General features: G+C 39.8%; 1 protein-coding gene across 5 annotated transcripts in view; it reads right to left on the reverse strand.

The window, feature by feature from the left end:
- Window positions 1–23,226, reverse strand: part of auts2a (activator of transcription and developmental regulator AUTS2 a) — a 395,578-nt gene that overhangs the window by 4,452 nt on the left and 367,900 nt on the right. For 3 of the 5 annotated variants that reach the window (XM_059539304.1, XM_059539303.1, XM_059539307.1), the window contains 7 exons: window positions 6,108–6,648; window positions 4,994–5,268; window positions 4,563–4,801; window positions 2,953–2,997; window positions 822–917; window positions 425–496; window positions 84–113 (listed from right to left, as the gene is read on the reverse strand). In XM_059539304.1, the coding sequence (XP_059395287.1) occupies window positions 84–113; window positions 425–496; window positions 822–917; window positions 2,953–2,997; window positions 4,563–4,801; window positions 4,994–5,268; window positions 6,108–6,648 (1,298 nt within the window). Of the gene's footprint in view, window positions 1–83; window positions 114–424; window positions 497–821; window positions 918–2,952; window positions 2,998–4,562; window positions 4,802–4,993; window positions 5,269–6,107; window positions 6,649–19,087; window positions 19,109–23,226 lie in introns of those variants that run through there. The other 2 variants (XM_059539306.1, XM_059539305.1) reach the window with 2 other exon arrangements.

The following is a 23,226-nucleotide window of genomic DNA, read 5'->3' on the forward strand; positions in this document are numbered from 1 at the left end:
GATTAAACTGTAATGAGCTTTTACTCTATTTCCTACGGAGTCCTGTGGGAAAACCAACCGAATAACTGATAAAGCAGTCTTACCCTGAGAACCGGCCGGAACGGATCTGTCAGCTAGAGAGAAGAAGGAAAAAGAGAGAGCACAAGTGAGAGAGATTAGGGACACAAAACTGTCACTCAAGACTTTTAATTAGCATCCGAGCATCACTTTATCACTGACCAAATTAAAATGTTAAAATTTCCCTTTCTAATGAAGCATTTCGTGGAATAATTAGGCCAGAATTCAGAGTATTCCCCTTCCTATCACTGCATGCATACCAATGTGGCAACATTATAACATGACTGACAAATGCAACTCTTTGTTTGCCCATAGTGTCATTCAGCACTAGTTTGTTTGTTGCAAAGAGTGTGTTTGGGGTGCGTACCCGAGGGTCTTTCTGAAGGAGTGTGTGTGGGACGGCTCCAGGCCTGCCTGCTACGTCTAGAGGGTTTGAGGTCTGTAGTGCAAAAAGACAAAACATAAGCATTTTTAGCCAATCATTCAATACCTAAACCATCCAGTAATATCTCATGTATTCTAGGATTACTGATAGCTGACTGTGGTACATCACCAGACTGTATATCTTAAGAAAACATCTGTAATTGATTCTCTATTTATACTGTACATATAGATAACATTAAAGAAGTAACCGACTGTCTGAGAACTGTTTATATTTAGCTAGATTCGTTCCATGTGTGCAGGAGTACGTTTGGAACAACACAGAAGGTTAGTTTTGGGAGTAGTCTCGACATTCTAACATTTAGCGTTTGATATTGTGATACCCTGGGCTGGAACGCTCCCTGCAGAGATCCGAAGGCCCCCGTCGGTGGGATGACGGGCGGAATGCCAGACACCGCTGGGGGGTAAGAGTGGAACAGCTGAGAAAAGAAAAAAGATACAAGACAGTTACTCCGCGAGGTTCCTGTTTGATCGTGTCAGCCGTTTACAGTTATACAGTGAGGCCAGAGTCTGCAGGTCCCTGTACAAACTAATATCTACACAATACACACATGCTGCATAATATGAAAATACACACCATGTGAAAATGTATGCTTAGTTTTTCTCTCTATGATTGAATAAAAGAACGAGACTAAAAATCATTATTCTGCTGCATATAATAATACAACCTTCATCTGACCTGCAGCTGTTGTGACATTAAACAAAGATTAATGGTGAGATTAATTTACAATATGGGTCACCCTCTGAACCTTCTCTGATAGCAATGACTGTTATCATAGTGCACTGCATAATAGATGTAATTACAGCAGTGTGTGTGTTCATGGGTGGGTGTCACAAATGAAGCATTGCTAAATGGCGACTCTGTGATTGAAGGGCAGAGATCAATTAAATTAAAGTTGCATCAACCTGTTGGAAAGGCAGGTAGAATGAAACGCATTTTATTTCTAACAAGATCCCCATAGTATCCAGCAAGGCATTTCCACAGAGAAAAAAAAAAATCTTGCAGCCAATTTACTAAATGTTTCAATAAAATGTGTTCTTAATACCTTTATGTAGTAATGGTTTTAATAAAAATCATTAAGGCAGTTTAAGTCTTTTGTAGATATAATTTCTTACTGCCCCTATTTTGGGCCCACTCTTGTTCATCTATTTACTTCCTCTTGGCTATATTCTCAGGAAATATGGTATCCATTTTCACTGCTATGCCAATGACACCCAGCTCTACCTGTCTTCTAAACCCTCTAGTTCTTTTGCTCCACCTTCCTTGACTAGATGTTTAGTTGAAAATTAAAGACTGGCTTTCAGCCAACTTTCTAAAACTCAACAGTGATAAAACTGTCTTACTTATTGGTACAAAATCTGATTGTTTTACAGTGGATATAGATAATATGCAATTTGTCCTTCTCAGCAGGTAAGGAGTTTGGGTGTCATTCTGGATAGCACACTTTATTTTTTAAATTAAATTAAATTAAATTAAAATGAAATTTATGCATTTAGCAGACGCTTTTATCCAAAGCGACTTACAGTGCATTCAGGCTATCAATTTGTACATATCATGTGTTCCCGGGGAATCGAACCCCCAACCTTGCACTTGATAATGCAGTGCTCTACCACTTGAGCTACAGGAACACTTCAAAACTCTTTTTTGAAGATCATGTCAATAATATTACGCGTACTGCATATTTTTACCTGCGTAATATTAATCGCCTTCGTCCTTCTCTCACAACAAATACTACTACAATTCTTATTCATGCACTAATTACCTCACGTATCGACTATTGTAATGCTCTCCTTACTGGTCTTCCTTCTAAACTTCTCTATAAACTCCAATTGGTTCAGAACTTTTTTTATGGCCTTCATCAATAGAGAACATTTCTCCAGTTCTCCAACGCTTACACTGGCTCCCATTTAAATAATCGCACTTATTGTAAAAGTTTTGCTTCACTTCACAACCTTGCTCCACAGTATCTTACTGATCTTCTCCACATCTACAGTACACTCCTCCTCGCACTCTCAGATCTTCACGAGCCATGGGAGAAAGAACCTTTAGTTTTGCGGTCCCTTGCCTATGTAACTCTCTTCCCCCCAATATATGGAACAGTGACAGCTTTCATACTTTTAAATCTCGTCTTAAGACTTATCTTTTTACCAAGACTTTCTTAGGACTTGGTCTTATTATTTCTCTTGAATTTTGTAATGCTGGCAGGACTTGATTATTTATTGTTACTGTTTTTACTCATCTACTTACTGTAAGGTGACAATGGATGTTTAGAAGGGCACCATTAAATAAAATGAATTATTATTATTAATATTATTATTACTTACAACACCCATAATGGCTAGTATGATGAAATTTAATTATTGGAGCACAAATTAAAAAAGACAACAACCACTACCGTAAGGAAGAAGAAAAAAGCCACCACAGCAAATGCCAAAAACATGACAGGTACTCACGCTGTGTCTGTAGAAGGGGTCGACTTTAGTGGGAAATTTGTCGAACTGTGGAGGAATGGAGAAACAGCTCAGTACACACAGGAGTCCTTCAGGCCTACAAACAATTTACTCCTGACAAATATCTTGTGGTGTCACGAGGCTCAAAGCAAATACCAAATGCTTTAATGTGCTCTCCAGAAAAGTGTTTGGTTGGCAGTAAAATGGTCTCTGCTCTGATTAATGAATGTTAGCACAGAAAATAGGCCTGCATTATTTCTGCTGGCCCCGACCAGGCTGTCGTTTTGCAATTTACAGTGAATTATGACAAGGTCTTTCTCTTGTTAATGTGTATTACTCAGCAATTCTGTGAATGGTTAATAGGGTTTGAGTGGTCTAATCTGGATCCAGAGAGAATGTTTCCCACTCGCGAGTAAACAATGTGGCTCTCAAACTAGTTTTATACTCTCATTAGCTAACAGAGTGCCATTCTCAGAGTTCTTTGAGTCTGGAATGGTTCAAAAGCCGCTTTTAAGCCTCTGTGGGCAGTGTGGTTACCGTTGAGCTGTGTGTGGGAGCGTCTGTATGAAGCCTCAACTCACTAATCAGTTCTGCTGCCTGCCAACCAAAAGCCCTCAGTCAAAACTCCATCAGACCAAACTGTGTCATTAAACTGGGAATGAATAAACTAGTATTAAGTTCTCAATGCTTGGCTCAAGTTGGCTGGAACAAAAATGTATCCCCAGTGGCTCTGACTGCCAATTTGAAAATCAGGGCAGAGAACAGAGTGGTGAAGCATGCCAGAGAAAAACAGCAGTTTTTCAACAAAGAAAAGCCACATTGTGGCGAGAGAGAAACACATGGTTACAATTGAGAGAGCGAGCCACCGCCATGGCTTCTAGTGTTTACTGAATCAGCATACTGTACTTATCAAGTTTAGAATTCAGCAGTCAGTGCAGTACACACATGCACAGATTTAGTACTTAAATACAGCGTTCCCAGTTTTTGACCATTGATTTCTTCCAGTCATCTCTGATGACTCAATTGAGATTTTTACAAACCATATTGATAGATTTGATTTTTACAGACTTGCTTATAAGTCATAAAATGTGAACCGGCCTGAATAATTAATTAAAAAGACAAAAGACATCATACAAATGTCCATGACCATGGGAACCCTGTATCTCATATACAGTACATGCATTTGATTTTAATGTTTATACATCTATTTTATACAGTCAGTCATCCATTTCATCACTTAAGCATCTCCACCTTATTCTGCGGTGCGGAAAAAAGCTATCTTCTTTGAAAGTGCAAGACTTCCGATTCAATAGCCTCTAAAGGTAAATAACTTGTAGAATAAAAAAAGCAGTAAACTGTAAAAAAAGATTTGCGCTATAAACCAGTGTATTTATTTTAATAATGATTTAAAATGATATGATTACAAAAATCAGTTTGCAATATCAAGCAGCAAAATAGACAGGTAAATATCTTAAAATATCTGACACCGGAAACCTTGCATAATTTATCAAAGGCAGCTTCCGCTCTTACGTTAAAAATAAGGTGTATAATCATCCATCCATCACCACAATTATTATTAATTTTTTTAAGAGTTGTGTTCCACTTATCCTCACATTTCTGGCTGGGGTACGCACCATGGGCGGTGCAGGCGTGGGCATAATGGCGTGGGGGAAAGGGGTGAAGGTGTGCTGGTGTGTGTGTTGGTGTGTGTGCTGGTGCTGATGCTGGTGCTGGTGCTGGTGCTGGTGGAACTCGGTCCGCAGATACGGAGGGGGGCCCAATGATGCCCCGCGATCAGCACTCTGAGATGCCAGGAAACGAGTGTTTAATTCCTGCCGGAGAAGATCTTGTTCTGGGAGCAGAAAAAATATGAGTTGTTTTAAAATCACACATTTGAATAGTTACTTTACAAGAGCCCTATTTCAAAAGTGTTTATCTAAATGCAGAGAGAACCATATTGGTATTTGTGATAACTACATGATGGCAATAATTTCTGATCTTATTTATGTTATGCATTAAAGGACTCTGGGTGAAAGATTGGTACCTGAGTAGGCACTCCCAGCGGGGTGTCCGGGGACCGGCAGAGTGTTTGAGGTGAGAGGAGGAGGTGGAGGCAGAGCAGCAGGCGACGCAAACATATTGGTGTGATGGGGAAGAGTGGAGGGCGGCAGGGAGGGGGGGAAGGTGTGCGACGCCGTGGGGTTTGCCGGCAGGGGCAGGGGGAAGGAGGCTGCTGCCCCAGTGGGGGCAGGTTGGTGATGGTGCAGATGAGGGGCTGGAGAGGGGCCCGGAGGCTTCCCTGGAGTGCTGCTTCGACTGCTGTTGGGAAGAAAGAGAGAATAAATGACTGTAAAAACACGCCTGTATAAAAGATAATTCCTTTTCCAACCTGTAATCACAAAACTCCTTTGTTCACTAAATTGCTTTAAGAGTGGAAAGCGTATGCAATAAATTTAGCAAAAGGATCCAGTTTCAGAAACTTGGAAAGTGTGGATACAGCACTGAAGAATGTGTTATTCCTGGAGGGATTTCCCAGCTGTACATGCTAAAATATTTATCAGAGTCATACGCAATCTAACAAAGAGATCATTTACAGGCTAAGTAATCATTTAAATGCTAATTATATTCATATTAAAAGCTGCGCACATACAGAATAACACAAAGTATAATTATCATCAGTAGTCCAATGGCAAGATACTGCGCAGGGTGGATTACACAACAAAACTAAAGGACGGCGGAGAAGGGCGAGAGGAGGGAGGGGAAGTTCTGCTTCTCTGCGGGATACTGGGGTGTCTGAGTCGAGCAGAGGAAATGTTATCTACAAGCCGCCGCCAGCTACAAGGCAGCAGCAGCAGCATCGGCGTGGGAGGGGAACGAATCAAACCGTCTAATCTCTCAGCTGGTGTTCTCTCTGCGGTGCTGTCAGCCGCACACACTCACATACAAACATGTACAAACAGGGATTTGTGGCTCATGTTTACTGGAGGATTGATACATTTTACATTTTAATACAGAAATCTTGCTGTTCCATTACAATATTTAAGGGCTCTGAACAGCTGCTCAATCAGTGTGTGTAACACACTTGAAGTGTAACAGACACTTCCTGCTAAGCTTTGCTTTTATATTTAACTCCATTACACCATTTGCTTCCTACTCACCTCAGGCCGTTGAGGGTAAGGCTGCTGCTGTAGGCCGAGATTGGGCGCGGATGGCACCGTGAGGGCGGTCTGTGCGGCACAGGTTGGGTGAGGTTCTGCTGGGTCGGGGTTGGTGCTGGTGATGGGGGGTGGTGGTAGATGCTTGGAGTTCGAGGTGGCCTTGGGTGAGGTGGAGGCTCAGGTGGGTGCTGAGGCTGGGCTGGGGGTGCCTGAGAGGGCTCTTGGCCCTGGGTTTGAGTCAGGGTGGTAGTGGGTGACAGTGGTCTCAGTCGATGCTCTGGGCAAGGGTGCTGGGTTTGGGCTGGGCTTGGGGGCAAGGGTGACCCCCGGTTTGAGGGGTGCGGCTGGACGTGAAGGGGGGTGGGGAGGGGAGGTTTGGGATGAGAAGTGGGCACCAGTGAGGGGGTGGCCGACGAGAGTTCACGGGACGTCTCTTGGCTCTTCTCTTGACTGCGCTCTAGACCTGACACCTTGGGAATGCCCAGGCCTCGCAGCTCCTGGCTGGCATTGGTGGAGAGCGTGTCCACGCTAAAATCTGGAACTGGAGAGACAAAAAAAAAAACAATGAGTGTTTAGAAACCACATATGCAAACATATTATGGAGATAGTGGTTTAACAGCTGACTTAACACAAGACAAATTTAAACTACAGAAACTGTTTTCACACAGAAAACTGATTTACTCACAAAGGCAGGTCTTTATTGCTGCTTCAGTGTTTTTTAAAATAGCAAAATGAATTTGTAATTGTACTCTGCCAGGCCAAGCATGCATCTTACTCATAACCTGATTCTGAGACCTAATATTCAATCATCAAGGAGAACTAGAGCCTAACAAGCCAACATGTAAGTTCATGTAAATGCCTTAATATTTTTTATTAGGGAAAGGTAATAAATTGTCGAAGGAAAAACCTGACCGTCACACCCAAAAGTAGATATTAGTGTTTTATTGTACAAATAAATGCACTCCATGATTGAGAAAGAAAGAGACTGGTCCCAGAGAATACACTGAACCTTGATTCACAAAGACTCATGGGGGATCATAGTAGGGCTGCAACTAATGATCATTTTGATAATCGATTAGTTGGTTGATTCTTTTTTAGATTAATCGATTAAAACCCCTATTTTCTTAATTTTACTGACAAAAACACACTATTCCACATTCTGCCCAATTTCCTTAAAACAAATGTGCCAACTGAATGCTATGAAAACATACAGTGCTTAACAATTTTTTAGACCACATGTCATAAGACAAAAAATTATAATTTAGGAATCTGTCAAAAAAAATTTAATCTAAAAATGTTATTGTAATTTTTGGACAAATAACAAACTGAAAAAACTAAATAGTATTTATTCATATAACAACAAAAATGTCTCCTTTGCCTTTGACAACAGCTCACATGCTTGCTTGCATTGTTTATGTACTTTTTGACTAAATTGGGTGTCTGAATAATAAAAAAAAACTAATAAAGCACTTGACATTTTTTTCTGCCTTTTGCAGAATAGCAATAATTATATTATAGCATTAAAAATAGCTTACTGTTACTTAAAAGCTTAAGCATATTGGAAGTTTAACCAATACATACAGCAAAAAAAATATTTTGGTAATTACCAATACTGTTAGTTAAGAGCAGCCTTACAAAATTGGTTAAAACCTTACATAAATTAGTTTTAATAAATTTGTTAATCACTGTAGGCTATACAGTGAAAATAGTTTAAACCTCTAGATCAAAAATTAAAACAATAAAGACAATAAAGACGAATAAAATCACAGTAATGCTCTGCAGGAACACATCGCGTGCACTTTGATCACAGTCAGTCTCCTCTTACTGTCATTTCTTTATCCTGTAAAAGCGTCTGATATTTATATTCAGACAATTACATGTCGCTGTCCCTTCACAGTTCCTACTCTCATAAATTACTCGCACTGCATGTTGATTTTTAAACCTAAATATAAATTTTAAACAACAGATATTTGTTTGTACAATGAATGTTTTTGAGCTGAATAGTGTCTCCCTCGCATCTCTGTGTTCCGTGTGTTTAATGCGCATGCCCGCCGCGCCGGCGCTTTTTCAGTAAAGGTTTCAACTTTATGCATAATGTCGGGGTGGGACTGCAAAAATGGAAAGTCTTGTGTGAATTTGTGACATTTACAGATAAGGATATGACCGTTAACTAAAAGTTTATTGCGCCGGGGACGCACACACATATCTGTAAAAGTGGCTGACAGGCAAGCCATTACACTAATGCATCAGCATGAAGTTTAAAATAAATATTTATCATGTTTTGGGCAGCTTGGATCACATACTCTTCCTGCAGGAGCTCATTCTGTTTCCTCCAATATTTGTAGATGCATTTTGTCCATAGAAATGCATTATTCAGTGCTGTGATATGATGCAACCAGCTGCAGTTGTATGTGTATTCTGGGCAGACACGACGATTTGATAATGAGAATCGTTGTCAATAATTTTCATAATCGATAATAATTGATTTTTTCGATTAGTTGTTGCAGCTCTAGATCGCAGTGCATAACTCCTTTATCTGTTTGTTTTTTCACCCAGCCAGGCCTCTCCATCGCTAGCAGCAAGAGATGCTGAATGAGCCAAAATCCCATGGGTTTTGGGGACCCTTATATAACAGAACCCCCATGGATTGCCGATCCATCTCTCATGGGCCTTGGGGCCTCCCAATGCAACAGCCCATGGGGCCCAGCTCAGAGCATATGGTCCCGGTGTGCAGATGAGAGTTAGGATGTGTGATGCAGTCATTAAGGGTCAGTCTGGCCTGCAGCACTCTACCAGATGAAGATCAATAAACTGGGAGTACAAGGCACCCCTGGGGAATGTGTTTGTGTCAAACATCTGCCATTTTAGACATGGGGGAGGCAAGACACACGTATGCACAAACACTCATATGTATGCATAAACATGCCAGCAAAATAACAAACTAAATACACACACAAAAAGACTGATTTAAATGCGTATGCCGCAGAGCAAAAAAATATACCCACTGAAGAGATGTAGGGTACCTCATTTTACCCATGGCTCAATATCTCCTGGCTCTGGCACTCGAAGCACACTTTAACAAGGGCAGTTCAGGCTCCCAGCTCAGAAACGAGCTGTCCAGAGGGCAATAAGTCACCCTTTATCCTGCCTGAATAACTGGATTTAAGGCTGAGAGGGCGAACAGCATTCAAAGAAAAGCCTTTCACACTTGTTTGTGTCAGAATAAAGGCTTTTATAAATGAGTTCCCTTCATATTATATAGCTTCAGTAGGCCATCAACGACTGACATGACATGTAAGCACAGACGTGGTCTCTTTACTAGACACACAAAAGTGTGGGTGCCCATCTCACTCGCTCTCTTTCCTGCACTGTGGCCTTCCTGTAGAGACTTTTGATGGAAAATATCCAAAGCTCTTCCAAAAGGCTGAACCTCAGAGAGCTCTGCTGCTCATCCCTCGAGCGACTCTCTCAATGTACTAACATGCCTAAAAAAAAACAAGACAGAGTGAAAACACTGCTTATTCTTCCCGTAATGAAGACTCCAGGGCCAGGCAGGGAGCGGAGGAGAAGTGTGTTTCTCCTCCCTGGGGAGTTAATTTGTCAAGTCTCCTTGATCCCTGGAAACAAATAAATGCAGCTTTCTCTCGCCTCACCAAAAAAGAGTGAAGAGAGGTGATTTTTATTCCAAATGGCAGCCGTGGAGGAGGATGTTTATTAAGATGGTAGAACAGACCGGGAGGCGGACGTTGCAAAGTTCTCATCTGATCACACAATGTTTATGTGTGTGTGTGTTTTTGAACAGGATTAAGGTCTACAAGGCTCCTGAAACAGTGTGCTTAGGTGAAGTCTCAACGGACAGCAAAACACAGCTCATTTTCCTGAGGTGAGTCCACTCTGAAAGAACATATTCAGCTGCTAAAAACCAGAGTCTGGAGCGCTCATAAACACAAGTGGAAAACAGAATAGAACAGATATTATCCACATTTTTCAAAATAAAATCCAATTACATACCAAGTCTGCATATTATCACTGCTATGACTTCTAAGGACTTTATTATACTAAAGCTAGCTAAAAGTGAGAATGATAAATAAAATAGACAGATAAATATATACTGGACAAATCAGGATGTATTAAGCCAAATATTGTCTAGAAAGGAGCTAAACATGAGACATCTGGGATGAGGCCACACTGTTGATTCATATCAAACATATTAACCCTGTTTAATAAAATGGCAATTATGTAAAAACACAAACTCAATCAGTTTTTGTAATATTATATATCAATTAAAGAAACATGCATAAAAGTGCATAAAAGGTGGCCAAACCAGTTAAAATTTGTATCTTCCCTCTGCTTTCACACTTCATCACTAAGGATGCAAAATATGTTGGATCAATAGCAGCTACTTCCAGATGGTGCTCATAGCATCTACAAACTGTACCATGGTTCCCTCTTCAAATGGACCGGTGCTTAGTTCTGAAGTAATCTTTCATACTATCCAAACTTTGTGGAAAACTGAATCCATTGCCTGTCCATAAGGTTTATTGCAAACAAATTTACTTGGGCACAGTTCAAATTCAAAAGCCTTACTAGTGACCATCGGTAGAGCAGCACAAAATGTCTCAATTCAAAGCAGAATGATAACAAATGTTTTGTCTGTGAGGTATAATCGGAAAATGCATTATTTGCCAATTTTTTTAAAAAGTGCTTTTATTATGCTGAGAAATAATTAAGAAACAGGCAAGAATATAATGTGTGTATGTGTATGTGAGTGAGAGAAATGGATTTAATTTAGATAGTGCTGAAGCATTGATTTTAGGAGTCTATGGTAGAGATCGACCGATATGGGTTTTTCTATAGCCGATGCCGATGCCGATGTTTAGAGGTCAGAGTCAGCCGATGGCCGATATGTGCTGCCGATTTTTAGGGCCGATATCTTGAAGTTTTCCCCTTCATTTGCATGCAAAAATGTCACACTAATAATAAGTGGATGCACAACATTTCTAAACTTATCACCATTTATTGAGCACTGACTTGAACCATCTCTCGAATCTTAATTTTGTGCACTGCATGGTATTAAAATAAAAAATGTATCCAAAGTTAACCAAACAAAATCAATAAACTGACCAAGTATTAAATATATAAAACAGGTAATATATATATATATATATATATATATATATATATATATATATATATATATATATATTATATATATTTACATAAAAGTTTTAGAGCATTTATCAAGTAGAATTTTTCAAGTTTGTTGGAACATAAATGTAAACTTAAATATACATTTAAATAAATACAATTTTAAAAATAAAAATCTGAAAAATATAAAAGAAATCAATATATAAATAATAAATAACAGTAGTGCTGCAAACACACTAGCAACCAGCAACCTTTGTGTTTGGTATAAATGACACAGAACATCTAAAGTGCATTCTAATTTCAAACTTACATCGCAGTCTGTTCATTATTAAAATAAAGTACAGTCAACCAAACATTTAAAAGGTTACACTGGTCAGTTTAAATAGACCGTAGTATACCGGTCCACTCTGCTGTTATGCCAAGGTTTTTGCTCATGTGAAGAGGATCTTTATAGTCTAGTTTACATTAAATAAATAAAAAATATTATAGTTTAACGTTCAGATACAAAGCGAATATGGGAAACAATTGGATATGTGCAGAACGAGACGTGAGCAATAACCTCCAAATACATCTAGTCAAACCCGCGCTCGCTCGTCCTCGTATGGATCGCATCATTTTTCGGATCAGCAAAAAAAAAAAAAGGCCAAGACAAATAAACATACGTTTTGTCTTTTTTTATTAACATTAAATTATTAAATTAAAATATATGAAATCAACTTAAAGTGCACATAATATCTTCTTTTTAACATAATAGCCCGACTTCTCATCTCCCAGTGTGCTGAGATGAAGTGAGCAGTTATCATCACAGAGCTCTCTGTCCCCCTGGACGTCCACCCGTCTGTCGTGAGCGCAACAGAGGATGCTCTGGATAGTTCATCCACAACTGTTTTCTTCTCCTGTTCATAAAGATCTGGCACAATATTTTCACTCTAACCTCTTTCCTCATCATTATATCTGACAGGGAAGCCAAAATGCGCGGGCCGTTCAAGCTCCTCCGTTCCTCCGCTCGCCATGACTGAGTGTGGACTAAACATGCGCAACTTTTTTTTTTATAAATCAATCCGGGGGTCACGTGTGTGCCGAACCGAAGATATTGATCCGAACGGATCACGGATCAATGATGATCCGTTGCACCACTACTATAGTGTCATTTGAAAACATTGCAGATGCGTTTTAAAATGCAACAACGAGCACCACGAAACCATTTAAAGAGGCGCATTCAGTGGTCTCCCTGACGAGAAACAGTCAACAAAGTAAAATGATCTCCAACGTATGGCGCGCTCTCTTCATTTTATCAGAAAATCATAATCACATCTATTCATTTTACAGTCCTGCTACTTTTTATTCAGACTAAAACCCCTTTAATTCGGATGAGAAAGCTTTTTTTCCAAGTGGCTTTTGCACATAATAATAATAATACCACTGCAGACGCATTTTGCAGCATTAAAGTAATTAACTGATCATTAATTTAAACGACGATCGATCATGGAAATTATCGAATATTGACATCCCTAAATACAAATGAGTTGGATTCACCATTCTGGGCATCTCCAGGACAGCTGTCTCTCCGAGCGCGGTGCTGTCTGTGAGCGGGGCGGAGTAACGTCAGAGACAGTTTACTTTGGTAACGTCACGCTGCAGTGTTTGTTAGAGCTGTCAACTTCTCCACCCCATTTACAGAGTGAAATTCTCTGACTACCTTTATCTCCCAGGACTGCTGTTGAATCTTCCAAAAGTTTTGGCTTGGGGTGCTTCACATGCTGCTGCAGCAGCACTTTCCACCGCACCAATAACACGGGGCTGCCCGCCGACGTGCCTGACTTTAAATCGGCGCTACTAAACACGGATATCGGCCGATGCCGATATATAAAAAAAATGACAAATATCGGCCCGATATATCGGCCGGCCGATATATCGGTCGACCTCTAGTCTATGGGTGAGCATTTATATGCTCACTGCTATCAGAAAAGACTTATGTCTAGGCCTTGTCTTCCTTAAAACAGGCTAGTTGGCTAGTCATCCAGAGAACTCCATCACTATTTGATTGTAGTTTGACTAGATGCAGTTCTGCACAAAAATCAGAACGAACATTGCAGCGAACAAAGGGTGCTCTGAATTCTGCCTCTCTAAATAAGCTTGTATGCTGCCATTTGTAAGTAGACTTCTACCAGGATACTTACTGGGCCTCCATGGGTGGTATGTGCCGATAAACTATCCTTCTGGCAAATGCCAGTCATACTCTCACACTGGGCTTCAGACATCCTGACACTTCTACATCCCTTCTGCCCTCAAATAGCCCACATACTCCTCTCAAGCCAGATATGAGGTCTGGGGTTATGGGGCCTTCCTTCAGTGCCCCCAGGCCTGTGTTAAACTCTTCCTTTCATTGTAACTGACAGCCCTGCACGTGTTCTCCGCCTTACGGCCGTTTTACTGTCCAATCAGCTGAGCTGAGACTTTAGCCCATTGGTAACAGCTTAGACATGGCTATTTGTGATCGCTCTGAGCATAAAAGAGGACAAAGGGCTTTACAGAAAGATGATGTAAGGATCACAGAGGGCAGCTTTAAAGCCATGGCTGAAACAATGCAATAGCAACATGCATGCAGACTCACATCTTCATGTTTCAGAGATTAACAACTTTAACCAGCTCAAACCTGATGATGACAGCAGAAGCAGTGGGCTATTCTTATTGTCTTTGAAGCCTCTCATCTCTCATCAATGGTTTTATCTCTCCTAATACCAGAGTAAAAATCTTGCATCACAAATAGATTAGCACACGGCAGAAATTCCTAACTGAAGAGGATGTCATTATGCAATAAGAAGCTGCTGAACTCAACAGCTGACATGCTCATACTACAGTACCGGTGCACCTGTGCTAGGTGTTCAGAACAGGTGTTTAAAAAAAAAAAAAAACCTGTTAACTGGGCCATTATAAGACCATCGCTTGATGTAATCAACAGTAAAACACTGATTTGAGAGCACAGCTGCAGGTGATGCAATAAAAAGAATCTGCCAGCTCATGCACACAGAATTACGCTTTAACATATTTTCAGCAGATGGAAAGCTGATATAGTATGGCTTTAAATATGAACTGGGAATGCTAACAAAACTGTGATTGAGGTGCCGACAGACTAATCCCAGTTGACAGTGGCCACATCTGTCATGAACATATCTAGGATAATACACAAGCAAAGGCAAGCCTCCACATTATCCCCATGACAATTACATACACACATACAAAAATGCAGTTTTTTTTTTTTGCACAACTAGGCCTGGGTGAGAGAAAGATAGAAAATACTGATAATATCAAAATATTGCAGAGGCGACATTTATTTACATTTTAATGGAAGGAGATCACTCCTGGTCCCTAATCGAGCCATGCTCACAGCCATAATCAATCACTGTAATGACAGACAGTCCAATCCGTCTCTTAACCTTTGGGCTGAAATAACACACTCAGGCAGGCTGCTGACCTAGGAGTCTTCATTACACATTCAATATCAGAGTGAGCTAATGCTGCAATTACTCAGGGACTCCATCCTAACAGCATTAAAAAGGGCTGTACATTTATTTCTGAAAATCCTTTTTAAATCAGTGACTGACACAGCTAAAGAATGCTTGTATAGTGGGAGGTAGGGTCCTGTGTAACGGACCAATCAGAGAATATTTGTAAATAGAAGACCCTCGTGGTTATCATGTGAGATCATGAATACTTCATCATGTCAGCGATAATCTAAAAGAGGAAATCAACTGGCATAGAGATTCACAAGAGACAAACAAACTAAATCCCACATGACATTCTGAGCATACATGGGACATTTTTGAGGAGACTGAGCAAAAATGACAGCAGATGTCTAGGAGTTTATATTGGCCGCCCATTTAGTGTCACAATTCACTCTGCACTCAGCACCTTGTGCAGCGTTTGTTGCTTTTATGGATGTGTGTGAATCCGTGTGATTGTTCCGTTCAGTGGAAGTGTGAGGGTTTGTCTCCCACAGATGGCTAAGGTGGTAACTGCTGCTGCCGCTGTTTAAAGCTGGTCAATCTGCTGTAATTACTGTGATTAACACAGAGATGTTTTTTTAAGCACTTGTGACAGACACACTGCTCCCTGGGGCCCTGAGAACACACACACAACTATTACTACCCATCCCACCCTCACACACACATTACCGTCAGCTCATTCTCACGCACACCTCATTCACTCCATCACACGTTGCTTTTCACTGCCTCTTCTCCAAGATGGCAAGCTCCTGCTGTTGTTACTACACTCCTTTCTGTCTCTGTTGAACACTTGCTTTTTAGCACCCCTGTGAATGTTTGTGAGAAATCACGTCTCAATGTATCAGATTTGAGTCTAGTTAGTCTAAACATGCCTATGATGCCCAAAAGTCTAGGCAACCATGTCACCAGGTTTTTCCTCAAACTTTCTCTCTAATCATGGGGCCCATGGCAGTTCTACATTTCAGAGTATGTTAAGGAGTCCATGTGTGTGTGTAAGATTGAGGCTAGTTAGGCTCTGGCAGAAGGATAGATTTCATCCATGGTGAGGACAGTGTTGATCCCTCTGAGAACAAATTTTTATATATCCCTGAGGACTGAGATCATGTGCACACATTGTAACCAGAGAATGCTCTGACAGCAACTGGGAATGTGTTACACACACACACAACATAGAAAGGGTGTTAACACACTTGCTGAAAGTGTATATATAGAGTCACTCAAGGAAAAGGCATAACTTTTTCATAAAAGGCATAGTCTTTTTTCATCAGTGGCTATAGATCTTAGTAAGACTGAACGATTTTGGAAAATAATCTAATCTAATTTTTTTCCCCAATATCGCAATTGAATTAAAATTAAATTAAAGCTCTTTATGTTCTGTATTATTCAAAGACAAGCTAAAAAATTAATTGTATAGTATGACCAACACAATATTAGATAGATTAAACTGAAATTTTCTTTTCAGTTCAGCCTATGTTACGATGAAATTAGGTGACGCATGAATTGATATGAATGACATTTTAATTAAACAACTACAATCACAGTTGTATGTTGACTGATTTGTTGAACTTCCAACCTTAAAGGCATGTAATAATTATGACAACATAAAGCACTGACAAATAAGCCTGGTTTAAACATTAATATACAAATCACACAAACTAAAGTAGATTGCAGAAATATAAAAACAAATCTGTTGCTTTACCACACTACTTTAGGTAATTCAAAGTCACTGTAATAAACATATGTAAACATGTGGACTGCACTTTTTAAACACTGACTGTTAACTTTAGACCAGTGGTTCTCAAACTTTTTTGTTGCGCCAAATAATTTCACTAAACATTATGAATAACATTATGACTTTTTTAATAAATAAAAAAACTACAGGGAAAAAAAAAAACACCTGCATCACTTGAAACATTGATGTGCCTTAGTGTGTCGGCTAAGGCACAGGACACACAGGCTTTCTTCCTCACCAATGATATTAAACACTGTGTCAATAGCGGACGCAATCGTCAAAATTCAGTAGAGCGATGAGACTCGACAAAACCACACTGATGCCTTGCTCTATTTCTGATGTCCTGACAGAAAGTAACAATGATTTGCAATGGTCGACAACTGTAGCTTCTGTTAAAGACACAGTGAGTGAAGCCGAGAGCAAGACATGCCTCGTTATATTTTCTGCATTTAGCTTTTGAGTGACCAGCACCTGCCTGGGTCTGTGCGACATCACCTATGGCTTTTCTCTTCCCTTTCACAAACCGATCCATCTCCTATTCTAAGTTACGTCCTTTGGCTGTTTACTGTTTTATTTATTTTCTTTTTCTGCTGATGGCCCGCTCGCCACCTATAATACTCGTGTGCCCCACACTTTGAGAACCACTGCTTTAGAAAGACTTTAAATAAATAATATATATATATATATATATATATATATATATATATATTACCGTATTATATATATATATTATTTTAAGGTCGAAGTCTTCAGTAATGAAATGCACCGTAACATTGTTACTGCTTGAGTAATTTCAATGTGCCGTTTTTGAAGTAAGTTCATATTATATGCGGCTTCAAACAATTCCGCGCATAGCATGCCAGGGTTGCACTGGTATTCCAGGTGGTAAAATACATGTTTTATTGAGGGGTTCCCAAAACCGCAGACTTGGCAACACTGTAGCATGCCAACTTGATGCTTCCTCTGAAGACTGCTTAGATGTGTTCGACTTGAAGCAGTGCTGATTAGACCGATTGGTGTGTGTATTCAAAGTACTGTGAGATCTATAAGAGAGCAGATCTCTTTATGCTTTCTCTCCCCGTACTTTGATGTCATACACCGATCGATCTTCAAGTCCAGTCGAACACACCTCTTTACTCTCGTGTGTCACGTGACTGAGCATAATTGCAGCCCCCGTGATTGAAAAATCGCGTTTTTCATATTTTTGCGATATTATTGAGCTAATTAAGCTAATTAATTATGTTAATCAACAGCTAAATAGCTTTGTTTTGTCAACATGGTCTGACTTCACCTAGGAAATGCTGGAATTTTTTAATGATCAAATCAATTCCTGATGGATAAAATCAATTACTGCCCCATTGCTGAACAACCTGTTTCACTTAGATATACATCACATTAAGTAAAATAATTTGCAAATGGCAGTTTATATTCACTTCAAAGTTATGCTTAATGTTAATGTTTTCCAGATTGTAGAAAGACTCATTTTCAGCATTTAACAACAAATTTGAACAAAAGACACACAGGTACATAAGAGAATGATTTACCGAATGGACTGTACTTCTGTACATCATACACTCTTGAATTTAAATCAGCCATTTACTCTGACAAGCCTAGCACAACTAGCAAAGACTATACAATAGTGTTTACAAAATTATAGCTCTATATGTTTTGAATGAAAGGAAATTGTTACATTTGATTGAGAAATGCAGATAATTCAGCTGTTCAAAGAGCAGCTGCAGTGATAGTGAATACTGATGTAAACATGCCGAAATATAGACAAAACACCAGCAGCACAGTCAGCCTCTGAGAAGACTTACACACTCAAGGAAAACAAAAAGAGAAAGAGGTGATGAGGGAGTCAAAGTCCTGTCTATCAGCACAACATCTTCCTATTTTTACTGCACGCCTTCTGTCAGCGAGCACAACATTTAGGCTATGTTTTAATGTCTAGACCAAGGATAAGATGTTCACACTATCTATGACCTTGAAAGCAAAACAAAAAAACCAAAACACTCCATATTCATCTGTCTAGACCTCTTACAGGCATTCTCTGTTAAACATACCCTCTTATATCTTTCTAAAAAAGCAGGTAACTAATACTGTGGGTAAATGCAGGCAGGACTGTAAATATCTGCTGCTTTTAAAGCAGCCATGCAAGTCGGCATCCACTGAGAAACCAAACCTGAACTGTGAGTCTCCATGTGACCTTGTAGTCATCAAAGGTTTTAATAGAGGACACAAGAGCATTATGTCGAACAGATGCCCACTGTAAAAAGTGAGACAGTTGCGGCAAGATCCTGTTGCAGTTGCAGTGTTCAAAGTACACACACACACACACACACACACACTTTCACATTAGCAGATGGCGAGCACATCATAACTGATATGTACACCCTGCTTATGCTACAAAAAGGATTACAAGACACCTGTTTACTGTCAGTAACTGAATGTAACGGAAGTCTTTCCATCACCTTATCTGCTTGTTGCTATTTCAGTGATTCATGAACTAATCAAGCAACTCTAAACTCAGTATCATAAAGGAACACACCAACAGAGATATATATATTCATACACACACAAACACATACACCTACCCATCTAGCAGGTCCACCTGCTGCTTGTGATGGCTGTTTTGCCCTGCCATATAACTAGTGTCCTGTGCAGTGGTTGAATGACACACACAGCTTCATTTGGCCCCAGCATCAAGTGGTTTAACCCAGTGGGTTGTACCATAGTGTTTAAGGAGGTGGGGATCAGAGTGTTTGTATGTGCTTTGAAGACAGCGGCGTAACAGCTATTGCTGGAGAGAGGGAAGGTCCTGACACACAGTGAAGAACAGTTAAAATGACATCACCTACAGAGAATAATAACAACCCCACTGGGCGCATATACACACACAAAAATAAATGTTGGCCAATACAACAGATGACAATTAGTGGTGCTTGATACAACAGGTAAGGTATATGGACCTGTCCCACAACCAAAAAACACATTTAAAAAGCATTTAAGTATTCCAAACTTATGTTTATTAGGATCCTTCTATTATCTATTAAAACCCAAAATAATATTACAAATATTTTTTATATAAGTTTTACCCATTTTTATATGAATATATATTTAAATATGTAATCTGTATATTTGTATATAGGAATATACAGAAAACAGACAATAATATTAATTATATATTAATCAATTGTATTATAATGTAATTTTTTTTATTGTTTTATTTATTAAATGCAAAGCAATGCCCCTGTATCAGAAAATACAACATAAAATATAAAAAATATATTGTTTGCATATTATTTATGACAGAGTTCTGCCCTTCACTGAGATCCCTGGAAACATAAGCCCTCCAACAGCCCACCAGAACTGGCACTTACCAGCTCCAGCATGTGTGTGTGTAAAGCTCTCTCATTACCCAAGGCTCATGTTTCAGTAAGTTGGGGATTAGAGACACACATGCTGTTTCTGTGTGTGTATGCCTAAGGGGTGTTAGGACTGAGCCACCTGGAAACTCAGCCTTCCTTGGGCATGGCCGTAAACCAATCCTTTGGCTCAACCTGTTCCCAAAGAAATCCAGAATCCAAAGCAGTGTCTCTTTCTTACCCCTCATTCCCATGTTAGGATCTCTTTCTCCTTCCCTTCCTACTATACTTTAACAAGGGCAAAACCAGGGCTGAAGTATGTGACACAAGGCTGCGTGTATGTTATTCACGTCTTCATTCATTTATTTGAAGTGCTAAGGGAAGCCAAAACAGCCAGCTGCCTCTGGAGTCTTTCAACACACACTTCAGTACGACGAGGTTGGTTGGGAGAGTCGTTGGGCAACCCAGGACCCCCTCAGACCCTGCAAGTCCTTGGGTTGGGTTACTATCAGAACAAAGCCGGCTCTGTGCAGGGCAGCACTCTCAGAGGAGGCCATGGCTCAGACGGACACATTGACACATACATACTTTATATGGGACGTAAAAATCATTTTTCATGTCTAAGGCAGAGGGGAAGCAGAGTCTCCCATGAGTATGAGTCTCTTGAGTGCATATCGGTAGGCACTAGCGGTCAGAATTCAATGCATTTGCATCTGTGTTTTTGTTTTATCTAATCTAAACAACAGCCCTCAGCAGGGCGAGTTGTTTGCTTTTCCAGTGTCCCTTAAGCCCAAGCACTGAGGTCCAGACTGAAATGTCTGGTTTAGGATGTCACTGTTTGAATAAAACTTGATGCACGGGATAAAGAGTGCCATTTAAAACTGAAATCAAACAGCCTCTTCTCAGAGCAATGTAATCTGGAACAGATGGTGACAATCCTGCGAATGGGACAGCTCTTCATAGAGCTTACAAAACCATGGCCCGGGTGTGGAATCTCCCATAAATGGAACCAATGGTGATAAAATGGAACATTTCACACTTCATTAGTGCTTATTTATATGAAAGCACACACTGGATTTTCCCTTCAGTGAAGAATTCTCTGGAGCAACCACAAGCTGGCCTGAATTGAGTAAGTCCTCCAGGCAGCTTGATTTTGCTCTATTCTTAACTCATTAGAGTGTGAAACTGAGAAAAATGATTTTAAAGATTTGTATTTGTCCAACCAAATTAATTATAGGTAGGACACTGGAAATTTAACAATTAAATGTTTTAATAAAGAAAATTCTCTACATTTAAAAACGGTGAGCTCAAACAAGTGGATACCATGGTTACCAATTTATTTACTATGTTCAGTAAAATAAAAGAATGCTAGACATAGCATAATTGTTTGTATATTGACTTGAATGAAATAGCCACCTAAAGCCTGGGACACACCAAGCCGACGATGGGCCATTGGCCATTGTTAGGCCGACGGTGAGCGACAGTCAGCCTTGTTTGTTTGGTCTGTTCCACTCGTCGGCTCTGTTCAGTAATCAATTAGTAATCAAACACACAGAGCATCATAACAGACCAAATTAGTAGTTCAAGTTATGTGTTCAAGTTATATACACCGGCCAATCTAGTTATATAAGGTTAAAATATTTTGCCTGTAATTTTTTTTCTCATATTGTAATATAATATCAACATCGTAAAATATCGTAATATTATTTTTAGCTCATATCGCCCACCCATAGCTTGAGGGAGAGTGAGTAAGGAAGCATCAATTCTTTAGGGAGCAATTTATACTCTGCTGTTCCTGGATGTGAACATACATTCTGCACTCAGCCTGTTCACCAGCTGTGCCTCTAAACTTTTTTTTTTTATCCCTCTTTTCCAACTGAGTATTTCAGTGTTTACTATTTGAGAGAGGAGCTCTCTCCCTGAGGGACCACAGCAGTGGCACAGACGCTGTTATCCCACCCAGAAGGTGGTCCGTCAAACCATCTATCTGTGGTTACCACCATGGGTGTCCACAAGGCATTTCTCTCTCACTCACTCTTTTTATGGGTCACAGTTCCTGACCAGCTTGACCCTACTTCAGGCTAGTGCTGATCTGTAAAAAAAAAAACTCCTTTACCTCCTGGACTTCATACAGCTCCTCTTTCAGTCTTAATGGGTCACAGTTGTGTCTATCTGCCTTCGAATCAGAGACTTCAGCACAAAACAGGCCACTAACTGGTGTCTGGAGACTTGAATAAAGATACAGTAGGCCTTCTGCTCATGATAAGAAAATCTGTAATCTGCAAAAGAGAATATAAGAAGATGATACAAACTACAATGAACCCACAGACAATTAAACTATCTCTTCAAGCCCCTGGACCTTAGGAGACACTGATGTTTTCCTAATGTTATAAGGTTATTCCAAGAAAGTCTGGGTGGAACGCAACATATGTGAAGTTCCTCCAACAATTTAGACTGGCAGGTTTGAGCCAGATCAGTAGGAAATTTTGATACACTCTGAAGCTTGACCTTCAACCTAAGTGAACTCTGACCCTGAGGGCAGGGGCGTGAACCTATCTAAGTTTAACATAGCCAGGAGAGTGTGTTTGTGCTCTCTTTATCCCATGATTACGCACCTCTGTCTCTCTCCAGCTGAGCACTGGCTATCCAGAGGCTTAATTACCGCTTCTCTGAAATTTTGGGTTAAAATATACTTAAGCACACAGACAAACACACACACTTGGTCGAGATCTCTGCACGCTTATTGTCCTGTTACCAACGAGACCTAGAACTGCCATATGCATAATTGCATAATTGAACAAAACAAATTGACAGACCTGGGAATAGACGAAAAACTGGGAGCTGGAGGGAGAAATAAAATAAATGTTCATCTTATCCAAACAGAAAGAAGGGGAGCTACAAGGTGATGTCATCACAGCTGTAAGGCAGGGTTTCAACCACAGAGAACCTTTTCACTTCGGCTTTCAGTTTCTGTCACTCATTCATGTCAGTCAACCATGATGAGACCACCAGAATTTTACATACACATACTTTTCAGATTAAGCACAAAGAAAACATACAAGTCCTTTCGAAATTGCTAATGCATTCTGAAATGTGTTCAGAGGAGCTTATAAATACAAACAAATACACTAACGTTCAAAAGTTTGTGGTCAGATCACCAGGACTGCATTTATTTAATATAAAATATAGTAACAACAGTAAAGTTTTCCACCATAATATATTTTAAAACAAAATTTATTCCTGTGATGTCAAAACTGAATTTTCAGAATCATTTTCAGAATATTTGGTGCTCAAGAAATATTTCTTATTATTGTTAAAGGGGTCCTATTATGCTTTTTCACTTTTTCAATTTTAGTTAGTCTGTAATG

The sequence above is a fragment of the Carassius carassius genome, chromosome 45 (genome assembly GCF_963082965.1).
Source record: "Carassius carassius chromosome 45, fCarCar2.1, whole genome shotgun sequence".
Lineage (NCBI taxonomy): Eukaryota > Metazoa > Chordata > Actinopteri > Cypriniformes > Cyprinidae > Carassius > Carassius carassius.